The sequence below is a fragment of the Mesocricetus auratus genome, unplaced genomic scaffold (genome assembly GCF_017639785.1).
Source record: "Mesocricetus auratus isolate SY011 unplaced genomic scaffold, BCM_Maur_2.0 Super-Scaffold_100007, whole genome shotgun sequence".
NCBI lineage: Eukaryota > Metazoa > Chordata > Mammalia > Rodentia > Cricetidae > Mesocricetus > Mesocricetus auratus.
In genome coordinates this window covers 26,802,630-26,825,379 of record NW_024429191.1, presented here as the reverse complement: position 1 = coordinate 26,825,379, position 22,750 = coordinate 26,802,630, and the positions used below count along the sequence as shown (strand labels likewise).

General features: G+C 38.8%; 1 protein-coding gene across 4 annotated transcripts in view; it reads left to right on the top strand.

Annotated features, from left to right (window-relative positions):
* Sgcd (sarcoglycan delta) overlaps positions 1 to 22,365 on the top strand; it is a 601,123-nt gene extending 578,758 nt beyond the window's left edge. For 3 of the 4 annotated variants that reach the window (XM_040747904.1, XM_040747903.1, XM_040747906.1), the window contains 2 exons: positions 20,069 to 20,192; positions 21,840 to 22,365. In XM_040747904.1, the coding sequence (XP_040603838.1) occupies positions 20,069 to 20,192; positions 21,840 to 22,013 (298 nt within the window). In that variant the 3' untranslated portion in view covers positions 22,014 to 22,365. 4 annotated transcript variants of the gene reach the window in all.
* Positions 22,366 to 22,750: the final 385 nt, after the last annotated feature.

Sequence of the window (22,750 nt, the reverse complement as noted above, 5' to 3'; positions counted from 1 at the left end):
CATATTGGACATGAGAAGTGACTTAGCCTCATAAAGGCTTTCAAGTGCTCTCAGATCAAACACCTAACTCCACAGATATGTGTGATCACCCTGTGCATCCACCTTTAACCTAGTGACCTATGCCTTCTCTCTAACTGGAATGAATGACTGGAAAGTAGCACAAACTCACTAATACATTTTTAAAAATGTAAATCTTTTGAGTCATTTAAAAGAAGGAATTCTTGCCTTCATGGAAATTAAAAAATATTTTTAAAGAGCATGAAAAAAATCTAAATTCAATATGAGATATTACAAAATGACTCCTAATGATAATTCAACCTCAAAAATGAGATTAAATTGTTCAGAATTGTTTTTTTCTATTTTATTTAAATAACGTTTTTAACTTACTTTACATACCAACCACTTTCCCCTTCCATTCCCTCCCCTTTTCCATCTATCCCTCTTCAGCAAGGGACAAGCCTCCTATGGACTTGCAAATTGCATGTAAAGAAGGTAAGGAGAAGAAATAGTAGTTTTGACCTCTTGGCTTTGTTCAGAATATAGCATGATCATTGTGTAGGTAACAAACTCTTAAGAGGGAACAAATTTAACAAATATTTTTGAGCACTGGACATCACTCTGGGTATAATCCTGGTAGAATAACCACCTTTAAATACCTTAATCTTCAATAGGAAACAACTGAAAACAAATAAACAACTAATTACAAACTGTCCAGTGACATGAAGAAATGTCATTGATTGATAGGTGTGGTCAATCAGGGAAAGTCTCTAAAAGGTGACATTTATGAAGATTTGAAGGAAATAGACATAATCAAGAATAGAGATTGTACCCACCATAACACTGCTGCCAGGTCACTCAAAAGACCATGTAAATCTACTCACTGTATAGCCTTTTTTGAAGACCCTCTTTGTGTAGAATAAAGGAAAGTTCAGAATAGCTAGCATTCTTATCTTTTGAAATTGAGTATATTTACCCATGAAACAACAAGTTTACAGGAAGAATGAAAAGCGTCTTTTCAACAATCAGAACCATTAATTATAGAATATGGTACTACGGTCTCAGGAGACATGAATTGGATCTATAACTCTCTGGGCCTGTGTTTTCAGCCTCTGTTAAAGTAGTCTCAAGATCATCTCAGGAATGAAGCTGGCTAATGGAGAATGTCAGGTGAGACAGTATGCATGAAAAATGTCCAGTCTGCAGGGTTTATAATATGGATTCATCAATATGATGTCCATGTAAATCTACCATTGAATTAGACAATGAATGTGCATTTAACAACCCCGGTATTCTTGAATCCCATTGGTACAGTCTCTGAAAAAGCTTAAATAAAATACTAAAACATGAGCAGTTGGGATAAAGGAAGAGGAAGCCACATACATCAGAATTTTCAAGCCAAAAGTGAGTAGCCCACAGAGTTTACGTTATGCTCGTAAAATGGTCTGGCATCAAAATCTCACCTAGCACTTCTTTAGCACCTTACATTGCTCAACATTTGTCTTTTAGTGTTTATCAAACAAAAGATAGTAAATAAAAGTTTTAGATACTTTTCTTGAATTAAGAGTTAAACTTTGAGACTTAAAAAGTCAATTAGAACTAATGAATATGAATTTCAGATCAATGAAAAAATTGAGAAATACATACACTTCAAAAATTCACATAGTTTCACCTTCATAGGTATAGTTTCACCTTCATAGGTATAGATACCTTTTTGATTTGGATATATACATACATGTGTGTCCCTATACAGGCAACATAGACATACAACAGGTTCATGAATTAGAAGAATGAATCTAAGTGAGCTAACAATCTCTTGTTGGTTAGTGATACTCTAGCTTTCATAATACCATCATTATGCATGCTGCAAATCAACCAATGGATAGCCAATTACATAAAGCTATATACAATTCTTGCACAGTTTTATTCAGTATGTAATACTTGATATGCATCTGTTATATACATTCATTTATTTATGATGCTGTAGTTTTTAATCATCGTTTTCAAAATATACCTGTGGCAATTTGAATGTAGTTGGCCTCATAATCTTACAAGGAGTGGCACCAATAGAAGGTGCAATCTTGTTGGAGTAGGCATGGCCTTGTTGGAGGAAGTGTGTCACTTTAGGGGTGGGCTTTGAAGTCTCTTTTACTCGAGCTTTTCTCAGACAGTCCATTTCCTGTTGCCTTCTGATCAAGATGTAGTCAGTAACATCTCTGCCTGCATGCAACCATGCTCCCTGCCATAATGATAATGGACGGAACCTCTGAACTGTAAGCTGCCACTCCAATTAAATGTTCTTTTATAAGAGTTGTCATGGTCATGGCGTCTACACAAGTAGATACACAAGTAAGATAATACCCCTAGGTGCCAAAAAGTTAACTAGAAATTAGTATGCCATGTTGTTCTGGTAATGACATCTTACTTTGATAAAAGGCATCATCTGTGTGATTGAGCTATGCCATGTAGAACTGGATACATATACACCTTGGTGTTTGCACAGCAATGACACTGATTACCGACTTATTCCTCAGAATGTATTCCCTTCATTAAGTGGCATATGACCATACATTAACTTCCCTAGTTTGGTTGTACCTTGAGTTACTTGTCTCATCAAAGTTTTACAGCATGGTCTTCCCATCAGGGCCATGGTAGGGGTCTATATTAAGTGCAAAGATCTGCAACACACACAGGTCAGCCTTATTAGTCTAACACACCTGATTCTCTGTACCATCTCTATGCAGTGAAATTAAAACACACATACACACACGCACGTATGTCCTGGCATGCTGATACATTTTTGGGGGAGCATAAGAACATATAAATGTTCTCATGTGATTCTGTCCTTGGTGAGATTTCTCATCTGCTTGGAATGATCAAAGCTGTACCAATTATACAACACTTCTCACAAACTTTGGCTGAATTCTTTTCATATCCATTATAACTTCCTCTAAATTTTTCCATCAAAGTTACAAAGCATAGACTCATCCCAGGTATTGGTGTGAGTCTGCTGTTTGCTGAGAGATTCTGGTGCTGCCTCTGTCTCTCTCCGCTCCCACTCACATTACTTGTATTTTTATGGTGTTCTGAAGGTTTGCTCTCCAGGATAATATAAGCTACTGTCTCCATTCTCTGAGGATGGAAGCGGAATATGATCTAGAAGCTTGTCTTTGTTGGGAAGTGATTAATGTAGATTCTGATGATGAAGGAAATGAAAACAAGAAATCTGGATAAGTAATCACTGTTCCAGCAAAAACAATTTCAACAAAAAATGAACCAGAGACAGAGAGAACAAACTGATAATGCCAACCACAAATAAATTATTCCCAACTTTCAAAAACAGACCTTGTGATAGCATTAAAGTTTTGTGGGGGGTTTGATTCATGAGACTTCTGAATATAACTGAGATGGAAAGGGGACACAATTGCTGCCCTACCTGTCGTGGGTATTTAAAACAGAATTTGAGCAGAGAAGTAAAGGTTGCAAATAAATGCAGAATTGTGCCAGGACATGATTTGGTAGACAAACTACCCAGAGCTTCATAAACATTGAAGACAAGACTAATTTTCTTGATCAAATTCTCTGGTGAAAGAATGCATGTCTTCCAAGACAAACTGTGATACTACCTCAAAGAGCATTAATCCCTCAAATATAATAAATACAAAATATCTGAGTGGAGGGGTGTCTTCAGACTGAAAGGAAGCAATCTACACCACAAATCAGCTAGATAACTAATTCCCAGAGGGGGGGTTCTTCTCTAATCTCACCACACAAATATAGCTCACATTCCATGCAAACTCGTGTATTGGTTGTTTATCCATGTAATGTCATCTCAGCACTAAAGAAATGTACCACCAACTATTATTGAATATAAGTATGTTACTCATTCTCATTATCCCAGCATATCAATTTTTCTATTTGACATCTCAAAACACCAGTTCAATGTGTGACTAAAAGTGAATTCACAATTTTGCATTGTTAGAATCTACTTATACCTGTCCCTCTGTCAGTGGCTGAGGCGTCCTACCTACTAGCTACAAAATCTAAAATTGGAAATCAGCTTTGACTCAGTCTACCATCAAATGCAGGTCCTAAACTTCTGCTATCCATACAACAACTCTGTAGTCAGAGTAACTGCATAAATAAAAAAAAACAGAGAATAGGAGAGAAACTGGTTATAAGGAAGTGGCCTCTGCATGAAAAGGCTTGAACAGTGTTCCACAATCTGCTCTCCACATATGGGGAACTCAGGGTAGCTGGCGGTGTCTTTCTTGTCTGGATCTGAAGACTCGACCACTGGGAGTCAGGAAACATAGTTCCAATCCAAAGACAGAAGACTGGTATCTTAAGTAGGCTGGTAAAGCCCCTCTAACTCTTCTTTAATTCTATTTGGATCTTCTGTTGGTTGGATAAAGGATATATGCATTATTAAAGATAATCTACTCAACTTAGTCCATGTCCTCAGAAGTTAATCTTATTCAGAAATACTCTTGCAGGTATTCTTTGAGTAATGTTTGACCAAATATAAAGTGGACATGTAAAGTTAACTATAATAATCACCACAACATCTAGATAGGCTCAAGTTGTTCAGTGTCATTATCATTACCTATATAATTTCCATATATTAACTCTCTCTCCAAATATATGGAGAGAGATTTAATTCCATTATATATATATTCAGTTATATTACCAATTCAATTATATATACTCTCCTTGGTTATTTCATTTTATTCTTCAAAGCCAGTCCCCATTTACCTCCCACCTTTCAGTAATACAGTTTGCTCTATCTTTGAATTTCCTTAAGTCTGAAAAATTATGTTCTCCAAAATGTCTTTGAACCCTTTTTATGAGGTTCTTTCTCATCCTTATGATGTCAAATGTGAGCTTTTCCATACACCAACCCTTCCTGCTACCCAGACTTATGCTAGTCATGGGCTTAAATAATGTCCATTATTTCTCTGTCTAGGACTCATTACCACCATAAACAAGGACTTACTTTCTACAGCTCATCTTAAACAAGTGGATGCCTTAGCTCAAGAAATGAGTTCACCTTGTATACATCTGTAGCCTTAGCATTCCACTTTGTACTAGGAACTCAATTAATGTCTGATGATAAGGCTAGGAATGAAGCTCAATGGTTAAGCATTTGTCTAGCATGTATACAACCATGTAAACACAACAACACACTCAAAAATCCATAAACAACAAATATTGCCTTTTAACAAAATGATGAGTCAGTTCCTAATGAACATTTAAAAGCAAGCCAGCAGCTGCCAGTCTAGGATACAGGCCACAGTTCCATGTCACCTTAGACTAGGTCTAATAAACATACCTTAAATCAGTCCATAAGCTCTACACTGGGAAAGAAGGGCTGATTCAAAATGATTTTCTGTGTTAGCCAGGATTGCCTTTCACCAAAACAAATCTCACAATGGTTTTTCTCTAGGTGAGCAAATATTGCTGCTTTTCTGAGAGAAAATGTCTTCAATGGAAACTATTCAGTTCATTTCTTAGACTGTTCTGCATAGTTCTTTTGGACGTGGGGTTTAAAAGCATATCTACGAGGTTGGAAGCTCCACTTTTAAAATGAAAAACCTGCTGCATGTAAGGGATTTTTGAGATACTGGAGTGATGGCTCAGCAGTTAAAAGCATGAAATTCTCTACAGAGGACCTGAATTTGGCTCCAAGCCCTAAAGTCGGGCACCTCACAAGGATCTGTTACTCCAGCCCCAGGTGATACGATACATCAGGAACACACACACACACACACAAAATGTTTTAGAGTAACTTGTTTGACCTAAAGCCCTGTTTCTTCCTACTGTTCTTAGGTGCCTCTTTTATTTCATCGAATTTCTGTCATGCAGGTTGAAATTATTTCTGCTGAACACTACATATTCAATACAAAGCAGGCATTTACAACAGGGGTGACATGGCTGACTGGACTTACATTTCAGCCTTATAGGCTGGAATTGTCATTCCTATAATTCCTTCCCTGAATTAGACTGGCTGATAATGGGAGAAAAGTGAGCACTATTTCCCCTGGAAGGTTGGTGCCCAGCACTGGGAACCTGCTGGAGCTGACTGGCTGGCTCACTTTGGTAGCACGGGACTGAATCCCAGACTTAAGCACCCCTGACTCCCTCCGAACTCTCCTTCTGCTTCCCCAACACTGGAACCAGATGCAAGCATGATGAAATCACTGTTTCCTCTGCTGAAACAGAGGCTTGGAAGGCAAGAGACTCTTTCAAGTATCACTCCATGCCCATCTTTCCTTTCTCTTTGCCTTGCCCTGCTGATGTCAGGCTCCCACATCTGGCACCAAGCCTTGCAGAGACTACTGAATCAACTCCACCAACCATGAACCGTCAACTACCTACAATAATCATATGCAGCCCTATTCTCAGAGGCTTTCATTCTCTACTTGGTCCCTAATCAATCAACTTTGTAGGAATTTCCTAGCACATTGGTACCTCTCAGGTTAGACAGCACTCTCAGAAAGTTGGTGTGTCTGTCTCTGAAGTATAAGAATTTAATCCCACCTTTAAAGGTAAAGTGATTTTAGTGTATAATGCCATGTTATCACGTCTTTTAAAAGTTCAGGAACCTGGAATTCAAGCACAGCATTGTGGTAGTTTATATAAGATGTCTGGATCACAAACTAAAGAAAAATGGGAACTCAGAGCTTTATAGCTTTTGTTCAACTGCATGAAATGCATCTCCATTTTCATGGGAACAATACACATCTCAAGCCCATTGAAGTAGTATGTCTAAGAGAGAATGCCAGTAAAACTCGGACCCCAAAATACCAAATCCACAGTGTAATGGTACAATTTAACTCATCTCTCCCTGACCCCTGATCTGTCAACCCAAATGACTACAAGAGGAACCACCTGCCTCAAACTCCACCATGACTTAGTAATTTTAAATCAGACCTTGCTCTAGTTTGTAACCTGAGTTCATATTCCTCATACTAACCTAAATCCTTAAGTAATGGAATAGGCTCTTCATCATCCACTCTACAGAAAACTATCTATTTTTAATTTTAATTAGAAACGAGATTGTTCTACATGTCACTCCCAGTTCCCTCTCCCTCCTCTCCTCCCCTGTCCCCCACAAACTCCCCATCCCATGCCATTTCTGATCTTCAAAGTCTGTGACATCCTTTGGAGCAGGGCCTAGGCCTTTTCCCATGTGTCCAGGATGAGGGAACATCCCTTCATGTGGAATGGGCTCCCAAAGTCGATTCATACATTAGGGATAAATACTGATTCACTACCAGAGGCTCCATAGATTGCCAAAGCCTCCTCACTGACACCCACATTCAGGAGGTCTGGATCAGTCCTATGCTGGTTTCCCAGCTATCAGTTTGGGGTCCATGAGTCCCCCTTTGTTCAGGTCAGCTGTCTCTATGAGTTTCATCAGCCTGGTCTTGACCCCTTTTCTCACCACTCCTCCCTCTATGCAACTGGACTCCGGGAATTCAGTACTTAGCTGTGGGTGTCTGTTTCTACTTCCATCAGCTGTGGGATGAAGGTTTTGTTCAGGAGATCTTTTCCCTTTCCCCTCCTCTAGGGGACCATGTATGTCTCTCTTAGGGTCCTCCTTGTTTACAGGAAACTGTCTTAAAGGCAGGCCTCAAATAATTTCTTCAGATAAGAACCCAAGAAATATAAACTCATAATCAAAGGGGGACAAGAGACTCAGAAGCAAGCCCCATGAACAAGATAGCAAGCATAGAACTTTACTGTCATGGAGACATCAGACATGGGAGTAAGCAGGGAAAGAAGGTGAAATAGGTACTCCTGCCGTGCATAAAAAATGAAACCAAATGACACAAAGCAAAGGAATATTAAAAGTGTCTAATAAATTAGAAAATCAACTAAACAAAATGTCTGAATAAAAATATAACCTCACAAAGCAAAACTCCAATGGATATGAGATGAAATGGTTAAAATAAATCAATATGAAAATATATTGAAGAACTATTCAGAAAGCAGAAACAGAATATTAGACATGCTAGGATGAGCCTAGTCTAAATAAGAGAGAAGACACAATTGGAAATGAAGCAAAAATAATTTTCAAGCACATATCTGCCAAATGTCCAGCAGCAAGGGTAGACATGAAACCATAAATGTAGAGTTTACAAACATTCAGTCAGTGCAAGTAAAGGTAAATCCATGAATAGGCACTGAGGAGGTGGCTTGGCCAATAAAGTGCTTATCACGTAGGCACAAGAGCTGAAAATTAAAAGACAATGTCATTCACAAAATGTTGCTCACTTTTATTGTATGAGTGCAGGTGTACACATGCCATGGTGCCTATGTGGAAGTCAGAGGAGAACTTTCTTGGGTATTGGTTCTTTCCTTCTACTGTAGGCTGCAGGAGTGAAGTCAAGTCATCAAGGTAGTGTGAGAAGCTCTTCTACTAAGATATCTCAAACAGTCCGGGAAATATTTTTATATAGTCCCTAAGGGTACTCAGCATCACTAGTAGTTGTACAACTATCTGTATTAGACTGTACATTTGAAACATTTATAATCTCAGCTTCTGTGAGTCATAGTGGAGGTGCAGCTTAGCTGAGGCTTCTACTTCAGATCTTATATGAGGCTGCAGTTGAGTTGTTGGCCATGACTGTCATCAAATGTTTGACCAGAGGTAAACTCAGTTCCAAGAATGTTGTGGCTATAGGCAAGATTCCATGGCTTCTGACTATTGATCAGAGGGCATTAGCTCCTAGTGGGCAGAAGGTAGCCATTGGTTTTATGAGTTTTAAGAAGCCATCCATATGACAGGTCATATGACAAGTTGTCACAACATGAGGAAGTAGGAATTGGAATGTAAGTCCAGTCTTTACATACTAACTGGATGAGTGATAGACCATCACTGTTGCCATGTCCTATTTGTATGAAGTCCTATATTGAAGGGAGGAAATTAATTAGGATCATGAGTATCAGGGGTAAGGATCACTAGGGACTTTCTTCAATGCTACTTTACCAGGCTTATTAAAACTACCTGTCTTAGATCTACTGGTTTGTGGCTACTTATTCAAGGGAAAGGAAAACTTCTCCTCAAAATACTTGCATTAAAATTTTCATAGTACTTTGTACAAAATAACCACGGACTAAAAACAACCAGATGTCTAATAAACATAAATTGGGTAAACAAATCATAGTCCATTCAAACAGTCAGCCATTACTGAGCAATAGAAAGACTGAACAACTGATGAATACAACCTCATGAAACAACAGGGAGCATTTCAAAAGTCAGAGAAGTCTAAAAATGGTGACATTTGTTATATGAGGTTTGAAAACAAGCAAAACTAATCTTTAGTGATAGCAATGAGAGGGGAGAGAGAGGCAGGTGGAGACTGCCAAAATGTATGGTGCTGATGTTTAAGTAGAGTTTGCATGAAACCACATTTTTTTTCAAAATACATTCAAGCATAATATTTCAAAAAAGCATATAATTAAGATCTGTGCATTTCATTCTACATTACTTCAACTGAAAGTAATCTGAGGGCTGAGCACCTGGCTCTGAGTTCGGTTCTCTAACACCCACAGAAAAAGCTGAGCATGAGGGTGTACACATCTAATCATGGGGCTGGGAGATAAAGATAGGAAAACCCCAGGGGCTTGATGGCCATCTAATCAAATATGCAAGCTCTAGGTTCTGCAAGAGACCCCGTCTCAACACATAAAGTGGAGAGCAATAGAGGAAGACAGTCAACATCAAACTGACCTCTTCATGAGCACATACTAGTGTGTACACACACACACATGCAAAGAAACGCCATATGAAGTAAAAAGTAATCAACTACATAAGGCACATATCTGGAATATAGTCACATTTCATGGCTCATATTTGAAAGTATAAGGAAATCTCCGCCAGGAAAATACTGCAAGATACAGAGTCAGAATGACTATAGCAATGCATTTCTGAATTTTAACACACGTGGGAAAAGATTATAAAGAAAAATCAAGAGTCATTAATTATTGATAAGATGAAAATAAAAGTAGAAAACTGAAAGTTGGTATCTAATAACATACCTCTCTTAAAAATGAAAAAAAAATCAGTGCAGGGTGTGTGGTACACACCTTTAACCCCATTGTTTGGAAGACAGTGGCAGATAGAGCTCTGTGAGATTGAGGCTGGCCTGGACTATATTGTAATTTCTGGGCCAACAAAGGCTATATATTGAGACCCTGTATCAAAAAAAAAGAAAAGCTACCAATCACATAAACATATCTCAAAACAAAAATACCAAACAGAGCAATTAACTAGTTAATAAGACATAAAGAACATGCTGCCAGCCCCTGAAGTACACAGGCTCATAGAAGGTTTATAAAAACTGATATTATCAGACCCAAAGAAGGTACTTTCAACTTTGATTCCATACAGAAAACAGTCTCTACTATAGGATTGTCAGTTGAAAGACTATGTTCAAAAGCTCAGAATCAATAATAAAAACATATAGTAGGCATATCCAGAAATCTGTTCTGGGAACTCTCATATTTTTAGAATTCAAGAAATAAGAATAGCTTAGAGGCCACAGGAGTGATCATATTGCAATTTTTTATAAAAGTCACAACTAATAAGTGTTTTCTGAGGATGCTGTTAGCATGTATATGAATGCATATATTCTAGAAATGTAAGGATTTAGGATGTAGCACATGTTAAAAGTTAGAATAGCTGGTGAATTTTTCAAACATATTTGAAATGAAAAGACAGGAAGGAATTCAGGAACTGAAAATAAAGATTAAATAGGAGTGATGGTAGAAAAAAATTAGTTCTTTGGATCTTAAAACAAACCTCTGGTGGTACAGTTCAAAGGGGAAGAAGACAGAGCCACAGATTTTAAAAAAAGAGGTAAAACTTAAGCTGTTATGTGAAATGGGAAAACAAAAAAAAGTTGCTTATTAAAATCAACCTGAAAAGAATTATAAAACATATTATACTATAATTAGTTTTAATAGAAATAAGATCACAAATGTTTGAGGTATAAAGCTATGTGCGACAACATTAAATTACTGAAATGCATCAAAGAAAACATAACTAGACAAACACAATGATAGTGGGTAGGACTCAAATCCCAGCAAAAGCCAACTAAAGCCAGTAAGACAACTCCGTGGGTGAAGACACCCACTGCCAGTTCTGGCCACCTGACTTAGATGGAGTCACATGATGGAAGGAAAGAATCAACTCTGACAACTTGTCTGACCTCCTTAGGTATGTTATGGTACATAAATGTGAAAACACACACACACACACACACACACACACAGATGTTTTTAAAGGGTAACAAACTCACTCCATGTTTCCTTGTGATACTTGAATCCAAAGCTACATGGAAAACCAAGAATGGTTAAGGATTTTTGAAGAAGCTATGGGTAAGATTTACCTTACCACGTGTGAAGAACACTAGAACCCTTAAGGTAAGCTGACATTCTGTAAGTACTTCTCAAGAATAGACAGATAAAACAATGAGACTGGAAATCCCCAAAAGAGGAGATTATAAAAATGTCACGTATGATAGAGTTCCAGATGTTTTTCACATACAATGCTATCATAACAATCTGTGTCAGTCCAACCCCAGCATGATCCCATGCACGAAACTCAGTAATCAGCAAGTTACAGATGTTGTGAAAATCATGACCACACTGGAAGTACTATTGCTCTAATAAGTTATAAAAGGTACAAACTACTTATCTACATTAAACCTGGAAAGCTACACTGATATTCATAGACTATGCTAAGTGTAGAATGAACAAATGACAAATGAAAAGAAAAAAACATATATGTATAGAACTGAGATTTTTAGCATATTTATTTGTAAACCATATCTAGAAAATTGAAAGTAAAAAAAACTAAAATAGAACAAATAGTTCACTGATAAAAAACTCACATGGCTTCCAAGTGAAAAGATGATTCACTCTCTGGCTAATTAAGGAAATACAATTGTAAAGACAATAGTATCCTCTCTTTAACATTTCCAAAGTGCACTGGTTAGCACTTTCTACATTGCTAGAGAGGAAGTCAAATTGAGTAATCATTTTGAAGGCTGTGTGATATGTTCTTATATGCCTCAGCTATGCCTATCTCAGGACTATTAAGTCTATTCTATGTCTGCAAGAGTGACACATCCCAAAGTGTATAGAAACAAAAGCCTGAAACCAGATCTCGAATGGAGCAATACAAAATTAAATCATAGTATACGGTGACACCAGGAAAACAGAATAAACTACAGTCATCTGATGGGCTATGTGTGAATCTCAAGAATATGATGGGGTACATAGTAGTTACTAAAGAAATACGTAAGTGGAGTTATTCTTGGTGCAAGGTTTAAAACATGCAGAAGGAAACAATACATCAAGGAGGCAAGTGAGTAGCTGTGAAAAAAGAGAGAAGGTGATAAACACAAAGTCCTAATAGTATTTATTAGTGAGAAAGGAAAGGGATCTGTGGGATGGAGGAGATGAGCTGTGGGTACCACAAAGGTAAGCATTTCCCTTTTAGTCTTAAAAGAAAGTGGGGAGCATGAAGACACCATGCTTTGCCAATGTATTTCCTCCTTTATTTTTATAAAGACTTTACATTTAGTTGTGGAATTTAATGACTCCAAAGAAAATCAGGTTTTTAAAAATCAGAATCCTAAGTAACAGACAGATTAAAGCAGCAGCCACCTCTGTAGACAGCATCTCCATCATCTCCTTCATATCCACGCCAGCATCAATTGCAGGTCCCGCTATGCTGGCACTGTCCTTTTACTTAAAGCTTCCTTGTAGTGCTTACTAGCACTGGCTAATTAGTCCCTTTGGGCACCTGAGTTTACAGCGCTGCAATAAGATAACACCTGCAGATGTGTTGGTTCCACACCAGTACCACTCATCAGTTACTGAGCCCAGCACTTCCACAAACTCACACTGACAATTCCTCCCTCCTGGTCTTTCTCTTCCTTTCCTTAATTCTTTCTTGGAGGTTGCATTTTTTCTCAATGATAGCAACATTCATTTCCAAGAGTCAGCAGAATCCTCAACACTTTTCCACAACCTTCATCTTTATGTCACAAAAGCAGTCATGTGGGACTGATCAAGAACCCCTGAATGTGAGTGTCAGTGAGGAGGCCTAGGTAATCTATTGAGCCTTGGGCAGCAGATCAGTACCCATCCCAAGTATACACACGGACTTTGGACTCCCATAGAACAATGTGAGGTGCACTCTCACCCTGAACTCTTGGGGAAGGGTCTAGGCCCTGCCCTAGATGATATGACAGACTATGGACACCCCCATGGAGGGCCTCACCCTCCCTGGGGAAATGAGGGGATAATGGGGGGTTGGGGGGGGAGGCATGGGAGGAGGGGAGGGAAAGGGAAAGGGACCTGGAACTGACTTGTGAAGCAACCTTGTTTATTATCTAAATTTAAACTGAAAAATAAATTTAAAAAATAGTAATAAGAAAAAAAAAGCAGTCATGTTCTGGTTGTTGATCTGTGGTCAAAATGGATAGGTATCACTTCAAGAGTGTTTTGCCCTCTATGGTTCCCAAGGACTCTTTCAAGAGATTTTTTTCTTAGCGCAAAATTTAGCATATGATCAAACTGTAGTGTGTCACCCTGAATAAGAGAGACCACCCAGAAGAGTTGTGAAGCAGACAGTAGGATATCTTCTTGTTTCTGCTCCCAGGAGGTACTCATAACAAGATGCATCTTGCATCACCTTTACAATGAGACATTTCACAGTGGCTGCCTTTCTTATTGTTCTGGTACTTTCAAGGCTGGGGTTGGGAAGATACCATTCAGTTTTAAGTCTACTTGTCTGACTCAGATCCTTTCAGATGTCCTGGCTACCTTAACTAATAGCCAAAAAATAAAGGAAATTCTGATGCCTCACATGACACCATTATTTTCTAATGAGTTCTCTAGCCCCTGCACATAATCTCTTTGTTGATTTTCTTTTCACTCTACCTCAAACTATATTTTCACAGATTTACTCACTGTGAATTATAGGTACAATGTATGAGCATATTCAGTATGTTTGGGATTTGGTGTCACTGATGTAAACTACTTAAATGTGAGAAGTACTGTGTGACTTTGGACAGAATGTGACATGTGCATCACTTGGCCATATATGGTACTACCTTTTCACTCTCATTTATGGACACATCCTGGAAACATAAGCACTAAATCCATGAAGAAAGAGTGGCGTTTATTTACAGAATAACAATATAGATGGTGGAAAATAGTTTTTTCTAGAAGTGATACAGTCTAGTAGGCAACATACTGGCTTTGGTTTGTACTGAATTAGGTTCAAATCTGATTTCCTCCATTTGAGGGTAAATATAATAACCCTGATCAAGTCCCTTAAGTGTAGCTACTTGTTTATAACAACCAGAAATATAAGGACACTACATTGGCTGGGTTTTCTGAAGACTATGATCCCACTTGCAATACCCTATATACAGTGTCACCTCATAAATCTTCAGTAAAAATAAAGGTGATGGTTGTAGGAAGAAATAAGACCAGAGCCAGAGATCTGACTCAAAGGGTAAGGGAGTTAGAGTACAAGCCTGGCAACTTGAGTTCTATGCTGGAAAGTCATATAAAAGTGGAGAAGAGAACCATGCTGTCTTCTGACCTCCACACATGCACAGGGGCACTTATGCCCTTCCCTCATACAACAATAATAAGTACAGTTTTTAAAGAACAACAAAGACCAACAAAGAAAACAAGATCAAATTCTAAATGACTGAGCAGCATAGGAATTCAAATCTTTCCTAGGAAGATTAGGGAGGTTTTGAAAGGAAATATCATCTTATCAAAATAGATTAAGACAGATATAGATTAAGGAAACACTTCAGACACATGGTTACAGTTAGTGATGACCTAGTGTGCAAAAGAGGGAAGTGAATTAAATGCTAAGTTAACTGGTGAAATAAGAGGAGACAGAGATGGAAAAAGGAATGAAGGAAAACAGCATGAGTTATTTCTCCTGGGAAGACAGCTGTGTCACAGATGAGCTGGGCATAGTGTTAAAAGAACGGAAATGCATGATGCAGTGAGAATGGGATTAATATTGTTAGAAGTCAAGAGGTAAGACAACTCCGGATAATCTGCCTAAATTAGCCAGACTCTGTAGGAGGGGGGAGGCGAGGGGAGTGTCCAAAGCTGTCTGTCTGTGTCAGGAGTGAGAGGAGATCATCAACCTGGGACAAACTCATGGGTTAAATGAAAGTCTAAGCTTGGTTGCCCTGAATGAACATGGCTTCTTCTTGTGCTAGTAACAAAAGTTCATCCACACTGCACTGAGATTATTCCCTGAGAAAAGCCCTCTGCAAATGAAGTCATATAATAAGCAAAAAGGACCTGACTGGGGCAATCTTGGTGGAAGTCTTGTGATGAGACTATGGATTGGAGAGATTTTTGCAACACACAGGGAAGTGAGATCAGTAAGGAAAGAATGAACCAAGTAGAAGGGAAAGTCTTTTGTAAGGAGATGTATGGTGGCCCTGATACTTCTCTTTATGAATCCGGTGAAGTTATTATATGAGGGGAACCCTCAAGGACAAGGCTGCATCCTGGAAGTAATTGAGAACATGGGGGGTAGAGGAGCATTGCCCAGTATCTATATTGATATGATGGAATTGCTCTGTGGTGACAACTCACTAGCTAGTTTGTCCTTGTGACCATTTTTCTGAGGCACTAAAAGGTTAGCCTACCCATGAATGGAGTGGTAGGAAAGCCAGCAGTGGGTAAAAGGGAGATACACTTTTCAACATGTTCAAGAAATATGAAAGTTGGAAACAGTAACTAGGGAAACTGACTTGAAGAAGAAAGACAATTCTAAAGCCATTGCTAGGTCCTGCTCCTTGGATGAGCTGCTTTCTCTGAAATGAAGAGGATCTTCATGAACCCCTCACTTATCAGAGGGGTTCATAACATTGTTCAAATCTAGAAGATCAATGGGGATGACTGAACTCTTTCTCATTAAAGTAAGCTGGTCAAAAAACTTGTGGTGGCATACCATCCCATTTTGCCCTTATAATTGACATAGAACAAGGTTAATTTTTATTACAAATTGCTAGAATTGACTCATCATTTTGTATTTTCAAAAATGCATAAAGACACAGAATCCATGTGGAACTATAACCAAGATATATATCACTGTCCCACCACCCAAAATGATCCCTCTTCATGCCTCAACTAGTGCCCCTCCCTGACCCAGGCAGCCCTTGGTCTATTCTAAATCTACATCACAAAGTGGGACTTAAGAACTCTTTTTTGCTGATATAACAATGCCAACACTAGAGCAGAGTTACTGTCCCTAATCTGAAAAGTCTCAATATGCTTCAAATTCCAAAAATAATTGAGTGCCACTAGAAAGCCATTATCTGGAGCATTTGGGGATTTCAGATAAAGAATGTTCCAGTAAGGTCTACTAAGCTCTAGACATTTCCAAACTCAGAACAAGTTTGGTTTCCAAGAATCTCAGGTAAGTAATATTCCACCTGCAAGCATGGTATTTTAGAGCAAGTCATATTCTCTAATTCCAGGTCTGACTTGAACTTTGTAGATAAAGAAACTGAGGTTTTGAGGATTTAGGGAGGAAAAGAAAAAATAATTGACTGTGGTTATAATGTTATGAATCTGGAGTAATTCAAAGATTCACCAGTATGACCATGAATAAATTTTAATAAATAAGAGACCATAGATACTGGCCAGGTCCATATCTGGGATGCATACTTCAGAGTATGTCACCAAATTACATTAGTCAGGGGCTTAGGAAAGCAGAACTCACAAGGCTATGTATGTTATGCCTTCCTGCAATCAAGAATACGTATTGTGCAGTTGAGGCAAGCAAGCTTGTTTACAAAAGTAAAAATACACAGCTTGTTACTGTACATGAACAGCAGCACCCAGCATTTCAAGAAGTTATATATCTGTCCTTGGGCAAATGGGACTTGCAGGTTAGAGGCAATTTTCCTTTATAGATCTCTTAAAATCAAACCATGAGGTGTCCCCTTTATTATGATGGCTAATGTTATGTTTTAAGTTTAAATTGTTGTGCTTAAGACTGTCTTACATATATTTTCTTACTTTAAATGATCTTTTTTTTTAAACCCCAATTTAGGACTTCTCCACTGTGCTCCTAGAAGTGACCCAAAATAGGCACTTATGATTTTTTTTATTTATTTATTTTTCAGTTTAAATTTACATAAGAAACAAGGTTGCTTCACAAGTCAGTTCCAGGTCCCTCTCCCTTTCCCTTCCCTCCTCCCATGCCCTCTCCCCAACCCACCCATTATCCCCTCATTTCCACAGGGAGGGTGAGGCCCTCCATGGGGGTGTCCATAGTCTGTCATTTCATCTAGGGCAGGGCCTAGACCCTTCCCCAAGAGTTCAGGGTGAGAGTGCACCTCACATTGTTGGATGGGAGTCCAAAGTCCGTATGTATACTTGGATGGGTACTGATCTGCTACCCAAGGCTCAATAGATTACCTAGGCCTCCTCACTGACACTCACATTCAGGGGGTCTTGATCAGTCCCATGCTGGATTCCCAGGCTGATGCCTGGGATTCAAGAGTTAACCTTTGTCAGGTCAGCTGTTTCTGGGGGTTAAACCAGCCCAGTCTTAATCCCTTTGGTCATCAGTCCTCCCTCTCTGTTACTGGCTTTCTTGAGTTCAGCTTAGTACTTAACCTAGGGAGTCTGCCTCTTCTTAAATCAGCCACTGAATGAAGTTTCTGTTTCCCAGAGTCTCTGGCCATGGGATTGTAGGCTGGCCCTCCCCAGATCTATGTCTAAAATCCATATATGAGAGAGTACATGCCATGTTTCTCTTTTTGTGACTGGGTTACCTCACTCAGGATGGTTTCTTCTAGTGTCATCCATTTGCCTGTGGATCTCAGAATTCCATTGTTTTTTTCCTGCTGAATAGTACTCCATTGTGTAAATGTACCATATTTTCTCTATCCACTCTTCGGTTGAGGGACATCTAGGCTGCTTCCAAGTTCTGGCTATTACAAATAATGCTGCTATAATATAGTGGAAGAGACATCTTTGTTGTATGAATGGGCATCTTTTGGATATATGCTTAAGAGTGGAGTTGCTGGGTCTTGTGGTAGGTTTATTCCCATTTTTCTGAGGAATCTCCATACTGATTTCCAAAGTGGCTGAACCAGTTGGCACTCCCACCAGCATTGGAGGAGTGTCCCCCTTTCACCACATACTCTCCAGCATAAATTGTCATTGGTGTTTTTGATTTTAGCCATTCTGACAGGAGTGAGATGGTATCTCAGAGTTGTTTTGATTTGCATTTCCCGGATGGCTAAGGATGTTGAGCACTTTCTCAAGTGCCTCTCAGCCATTTTAGACTCCTCTATTGAAAATTCTCTATTTAGTTCTGCAGCCCACTTTTTAATTGGGTCCTTTGATGTTTTGGAGACTTGCTTCTTGAGTTCTTTGTAAATTTTGGAGATCAACCCTCTGTCAGATGTGGGATTAGTGAATATTTTTTCCCATTCTGTGGGCTGCCTTTTTGTCTTGTTGACTGTGTCCTTTGCCTTACAGAAGCTTCTCAGTTTCAGGAGGTCCCATTTATTAATTGTTGATCTTGCTGTCTGTGCTAGTGGTGTTATGTTCAGGAAGCTGTCTCCTGTACCAATTCGTTCAAGGGTACCACGCACTTTCTCTTCTAAGAGGTTCAGTGTGGCTGGATTTATGTTGAGGTCTTTGATCCATTTGGACTTAAGTTTTGTGCATGGTGATAAACATGGATCGATCCACATTCTTCTACATGACAGCCTCCAGTTATGCCAGCACCATTTGTTGAAGATGCTTTCTTTATTCCATTGTATATTTTTAGCTTCTTTGTCAAAGATCAGATGTTCATACGTGTGTGGGTTAATACCCGGGTTTTCAATTCGATTCCATTGGTCTACCTGTCTATTTTTGTGCCAATACCAAGCTGTTTTCAGGACTATAGCTCTATAATAGAGCTTGAAGTCAGGGATGGTGATGCCTCCGGACGTTACCTTGTTGAACAGGGTTGTTTTGGCTATCCTGGGTCTTTTGTTTTTCCATATAAAATTGATTATCGTTCTTTCAAGGTCTGTGAAGAATTGTGCTGGGATTTTAATGGGGATTGCATTGAATCTGTAGATTGCTTTTGGCAGGATTGCCATTTTTACTACATTGATCCTACCTATCCAAGAGCATGGGAGATCTTTTTATTTTCTGAGGGCTTCTTTAATTTCTTTCTTAAAAGATTCAAAGTTCTTGTGATACAGGTCTTTCACTTGTTTGGTTAGCGTTACCCCAAGGTATTTTATGTTGTGTGTGGCAATTGTAAAGGGTGATGTTTCTCTGATTTCTTTCTCAGCCCTTTTATCATCTGTATATAGTAGGGCTACTGATTTTCTTGAGTTGATCTTGTAGCCTGCCACTTTGCTGAAGGTGTTAATCAGCTGTAAGAGTTCCCTGGTAGAGTTCTTTGGGTCATTGATGTAAACTATCATATCATCTGCAAACAGTGAAAGTTTGACCTCTTATTTTTAATTTAGTTGTGTATGTATATGTTTGGGGTAGGAGTTGTATATACATGTGCATGCAATTGATGGAGTAGGCCAGTAGAGGGCATCGGATACCCCTAGAGCACTCTTAACCTCTAAGCCATCTTTCCAGCAACCTAGATCTATTTTCTTGACTTTGCCATACTGTCTGGATCTTACGAAGGCACAATCAGAACAGAGTGAAAACATTCTAGAAAGCTAGGTGCTAGAATCCTCTTACTTTTAATAATCATGGAGAATGAGAGATATAGGTAAAATGTTTAATTTTAATAAAAAGAAATAAAAACAATCATCAGGTATAAGATAAAGCTATGATCCTAGAATACCTTCCTTACAAGCTTTGTGAAATGTGGAGAAGATAAGCCTAGAACCCTGACACTTTCCTGTCACAGACATGTATTCTTGTAAGGCAAAACCTAGACAAATTAGATCCAATGCCATGATCATCTGCTTCCTGAAATTCCTACGCAGGAAAAAGGATCTTCAATCTGTGGCTTGTATTTCAGGTTGGAGTCCCCAACACGATCTCTAGTGATGGAAGCCCCAAAAGGGGTAGAAATAAATGCAGAAGCAGGCAATATGGAAGCCACCTGCAGAAGTGAGCTGAGACTGGAATCCAAGGATGGAGAGGTAAGGAGTGGGAAGGACAGAAATTGGAGTTCAGTGGCCTGAGGGGCCAACCTTTCCCCTAGGTTGGTTTGCACTGAGATTAATCTTACACAGTATCAACCCAATGAGTCCAAGAGACAGTTGAACAGGATGATTATAAGTCAAACCATACATAAAATTTATGATGCATTACTTGTGATATACCAGGATAATGCTGAGTATGTGTCCCAAGTACAAAATCACACGGACTGCGAAAATAAGCACTGTTTCCAAATTCTCTCTCTCTCCATCTATCTGTTTCTCATAGGCTTAAAATAAAATTTTGTCCATCCACACACATAATTAAGTTGTATATAACACTCATATGACTTAAAATGAACTTAATTCACATGTAATTATTTTATGTTGTGTGCTTGGATTCTCTTTGTGAATGGGAAGTTGGGTCTAAGCACTACCCCGAGTCAAAACAAGCCAGAACCCAACAAGATCAAGTAGATGGCCAAAGAGTAAGTGTTGTTGACTCTCCTTACCCACACACAACCCCAGTCATGGAACACAAATGCCACTTGTATTTTTAAGCCAAGTTCTCCTAGCAGCAAAAGTCTGATTTGACGGCAGATTAAAACGGGATTTTTTTAAATGTTCATAGGTGAACTGTTTCACTTAAGAATTAAAATAAAAGGGCAGCCTGACTTTTTAAGGTAAAACACTACTCCACCTTACACATCTACTTAGAGAGTGCCTAGCTCTCTTGCATAATTATATCCACTCAGTGGAATCTTTTTAAAAAAATGTTTGGTCTAGTTAGACATCTGCTTTTTTTTGTTTTAAAAGAATTTATCTGATGGAGTCTTCCATTATAACAACTTCCTCTTCAAATAGCCGTGAACTTCAAGCCACTCTCATAAAAACAGAGACTGACTCATAAAGGCAGCTCAAAGCCACTCAAACTTGACCTCTGGGGAAGGCAGTTATAATTAAAAAAAAAAACCCTAAGGACACCCTTTAACGCAGCTTATTTTTTGTATGTCCAGAATTTTTCAAAGTTTATTTTGTTGAATATTAGTGCCACCATTAGAAAAAGAAAGCAAGAAAAAAGTTCACTAATCTTTTAAAATGTAGACAATGCTATATATTCTACTGTCCTCTGGGAACTTCATATTGGCCATGGGCATGATTGCCTTATAGTAATGAACTTTTTACTGTGACATTCCCACATTTATTTGATTCTATGTCACTATTCTTATTCTGCATATCACACTTTTGCAAAATGCTAACATTAACCAATAAGGCATAACCTTGCTAGATTATAGGTGTGTGTGAGAGAGAGAGAGATCAGAAACTATTTTATTATTTACTTATTTATTTTATGCATATGAGTGCTCTGTCAACTTTATGCCAAAAGAGGGCATCTGATCCCACTATAGATGGTTGTGATTGCTGGAATTTGAACTCAGGATCTCTGGAAGAATAGCCAGTGCTCTTAACCCCTGAGCCATCTCTCCAGCCTCAATAGAGGCTGTCTGTCTTATCCCCACTACCAGTATTGTTCAGCCCACAGTCAGTACTTGTGAGGTGTAAATTGAATGGAATATTCAGCTCTTTCTGAGTTTCAAGAACTCATATGGCAGCCTCTGAATGACTTTCTTTTCTCTTTTCTCTCTCTAGATTAAGTTAGATGCTGCGAAAATCAAACTACCTAGACTGCCTCGAGGATCCTACACACCCACAGGAACAAGGCAGAAGGTCTTCGAGGTCTGCATCTGTGCCAATGGGAGGTTATTCCTGTCCCAGGCAGGAACTGGTTCCACCTGTCAGATAAACACAAGTGTCTGCCTTTGAAGGACTATCCACAGTGGACAATTGTTGGCAGCATCGAGGCCCTTTTTGGCTTGAGACATTGGCTGCCAATTATTTTTATTAGAACACAGAAAGCCTATCAAAGACCTTGTGTGTGTGTGTATGAGTGTGTGTATGAGTGGGTTGTGCGTGTGAGTGAATATAAATATATATAAATACATATAAATAAATATATATATCCTCTGTATAAAATGAGGTTTCAGTACAAAAGGAACCATGGGTGACCCTGTGACATCATCCACTGTCGTTTTTCCATCCCATCCCCATCACCCACATGACAGAATCTTCCCCAGGCAATTTCAAATCACACAGTGAATAAAGCACTTACAGAATATCCATTGACATTTTCAAGTAATCCCCTAGCTTCTCTCTTAGAGTCATTAGAGGCATTAGTGATGGCGGGAATCTCTGGGTCACTCTCAAGCAATGATCAACATTTAATGCATTTGTAATCACAACACCAGGCAAGTTGTGGTGATGGAGGCCAACCTGGGTTACATAGTGAGGCTGTCTTAAACATATGGACATTTGGTTTCCCTTTCTTAGCTTCAGCTAAGCTCTTCAAGGTAAAGATAGGGTATACCCATAGAAATTAGTCACAAGAAATCAAAATACCACTCTATCTTTGTAGACCATACTATTAGTTGTATGGCTAAATGAATAGGGGCAGGGAGGTTGAATTATGATAGAATGTAAGTCACTCATGTAACTTCGACTTC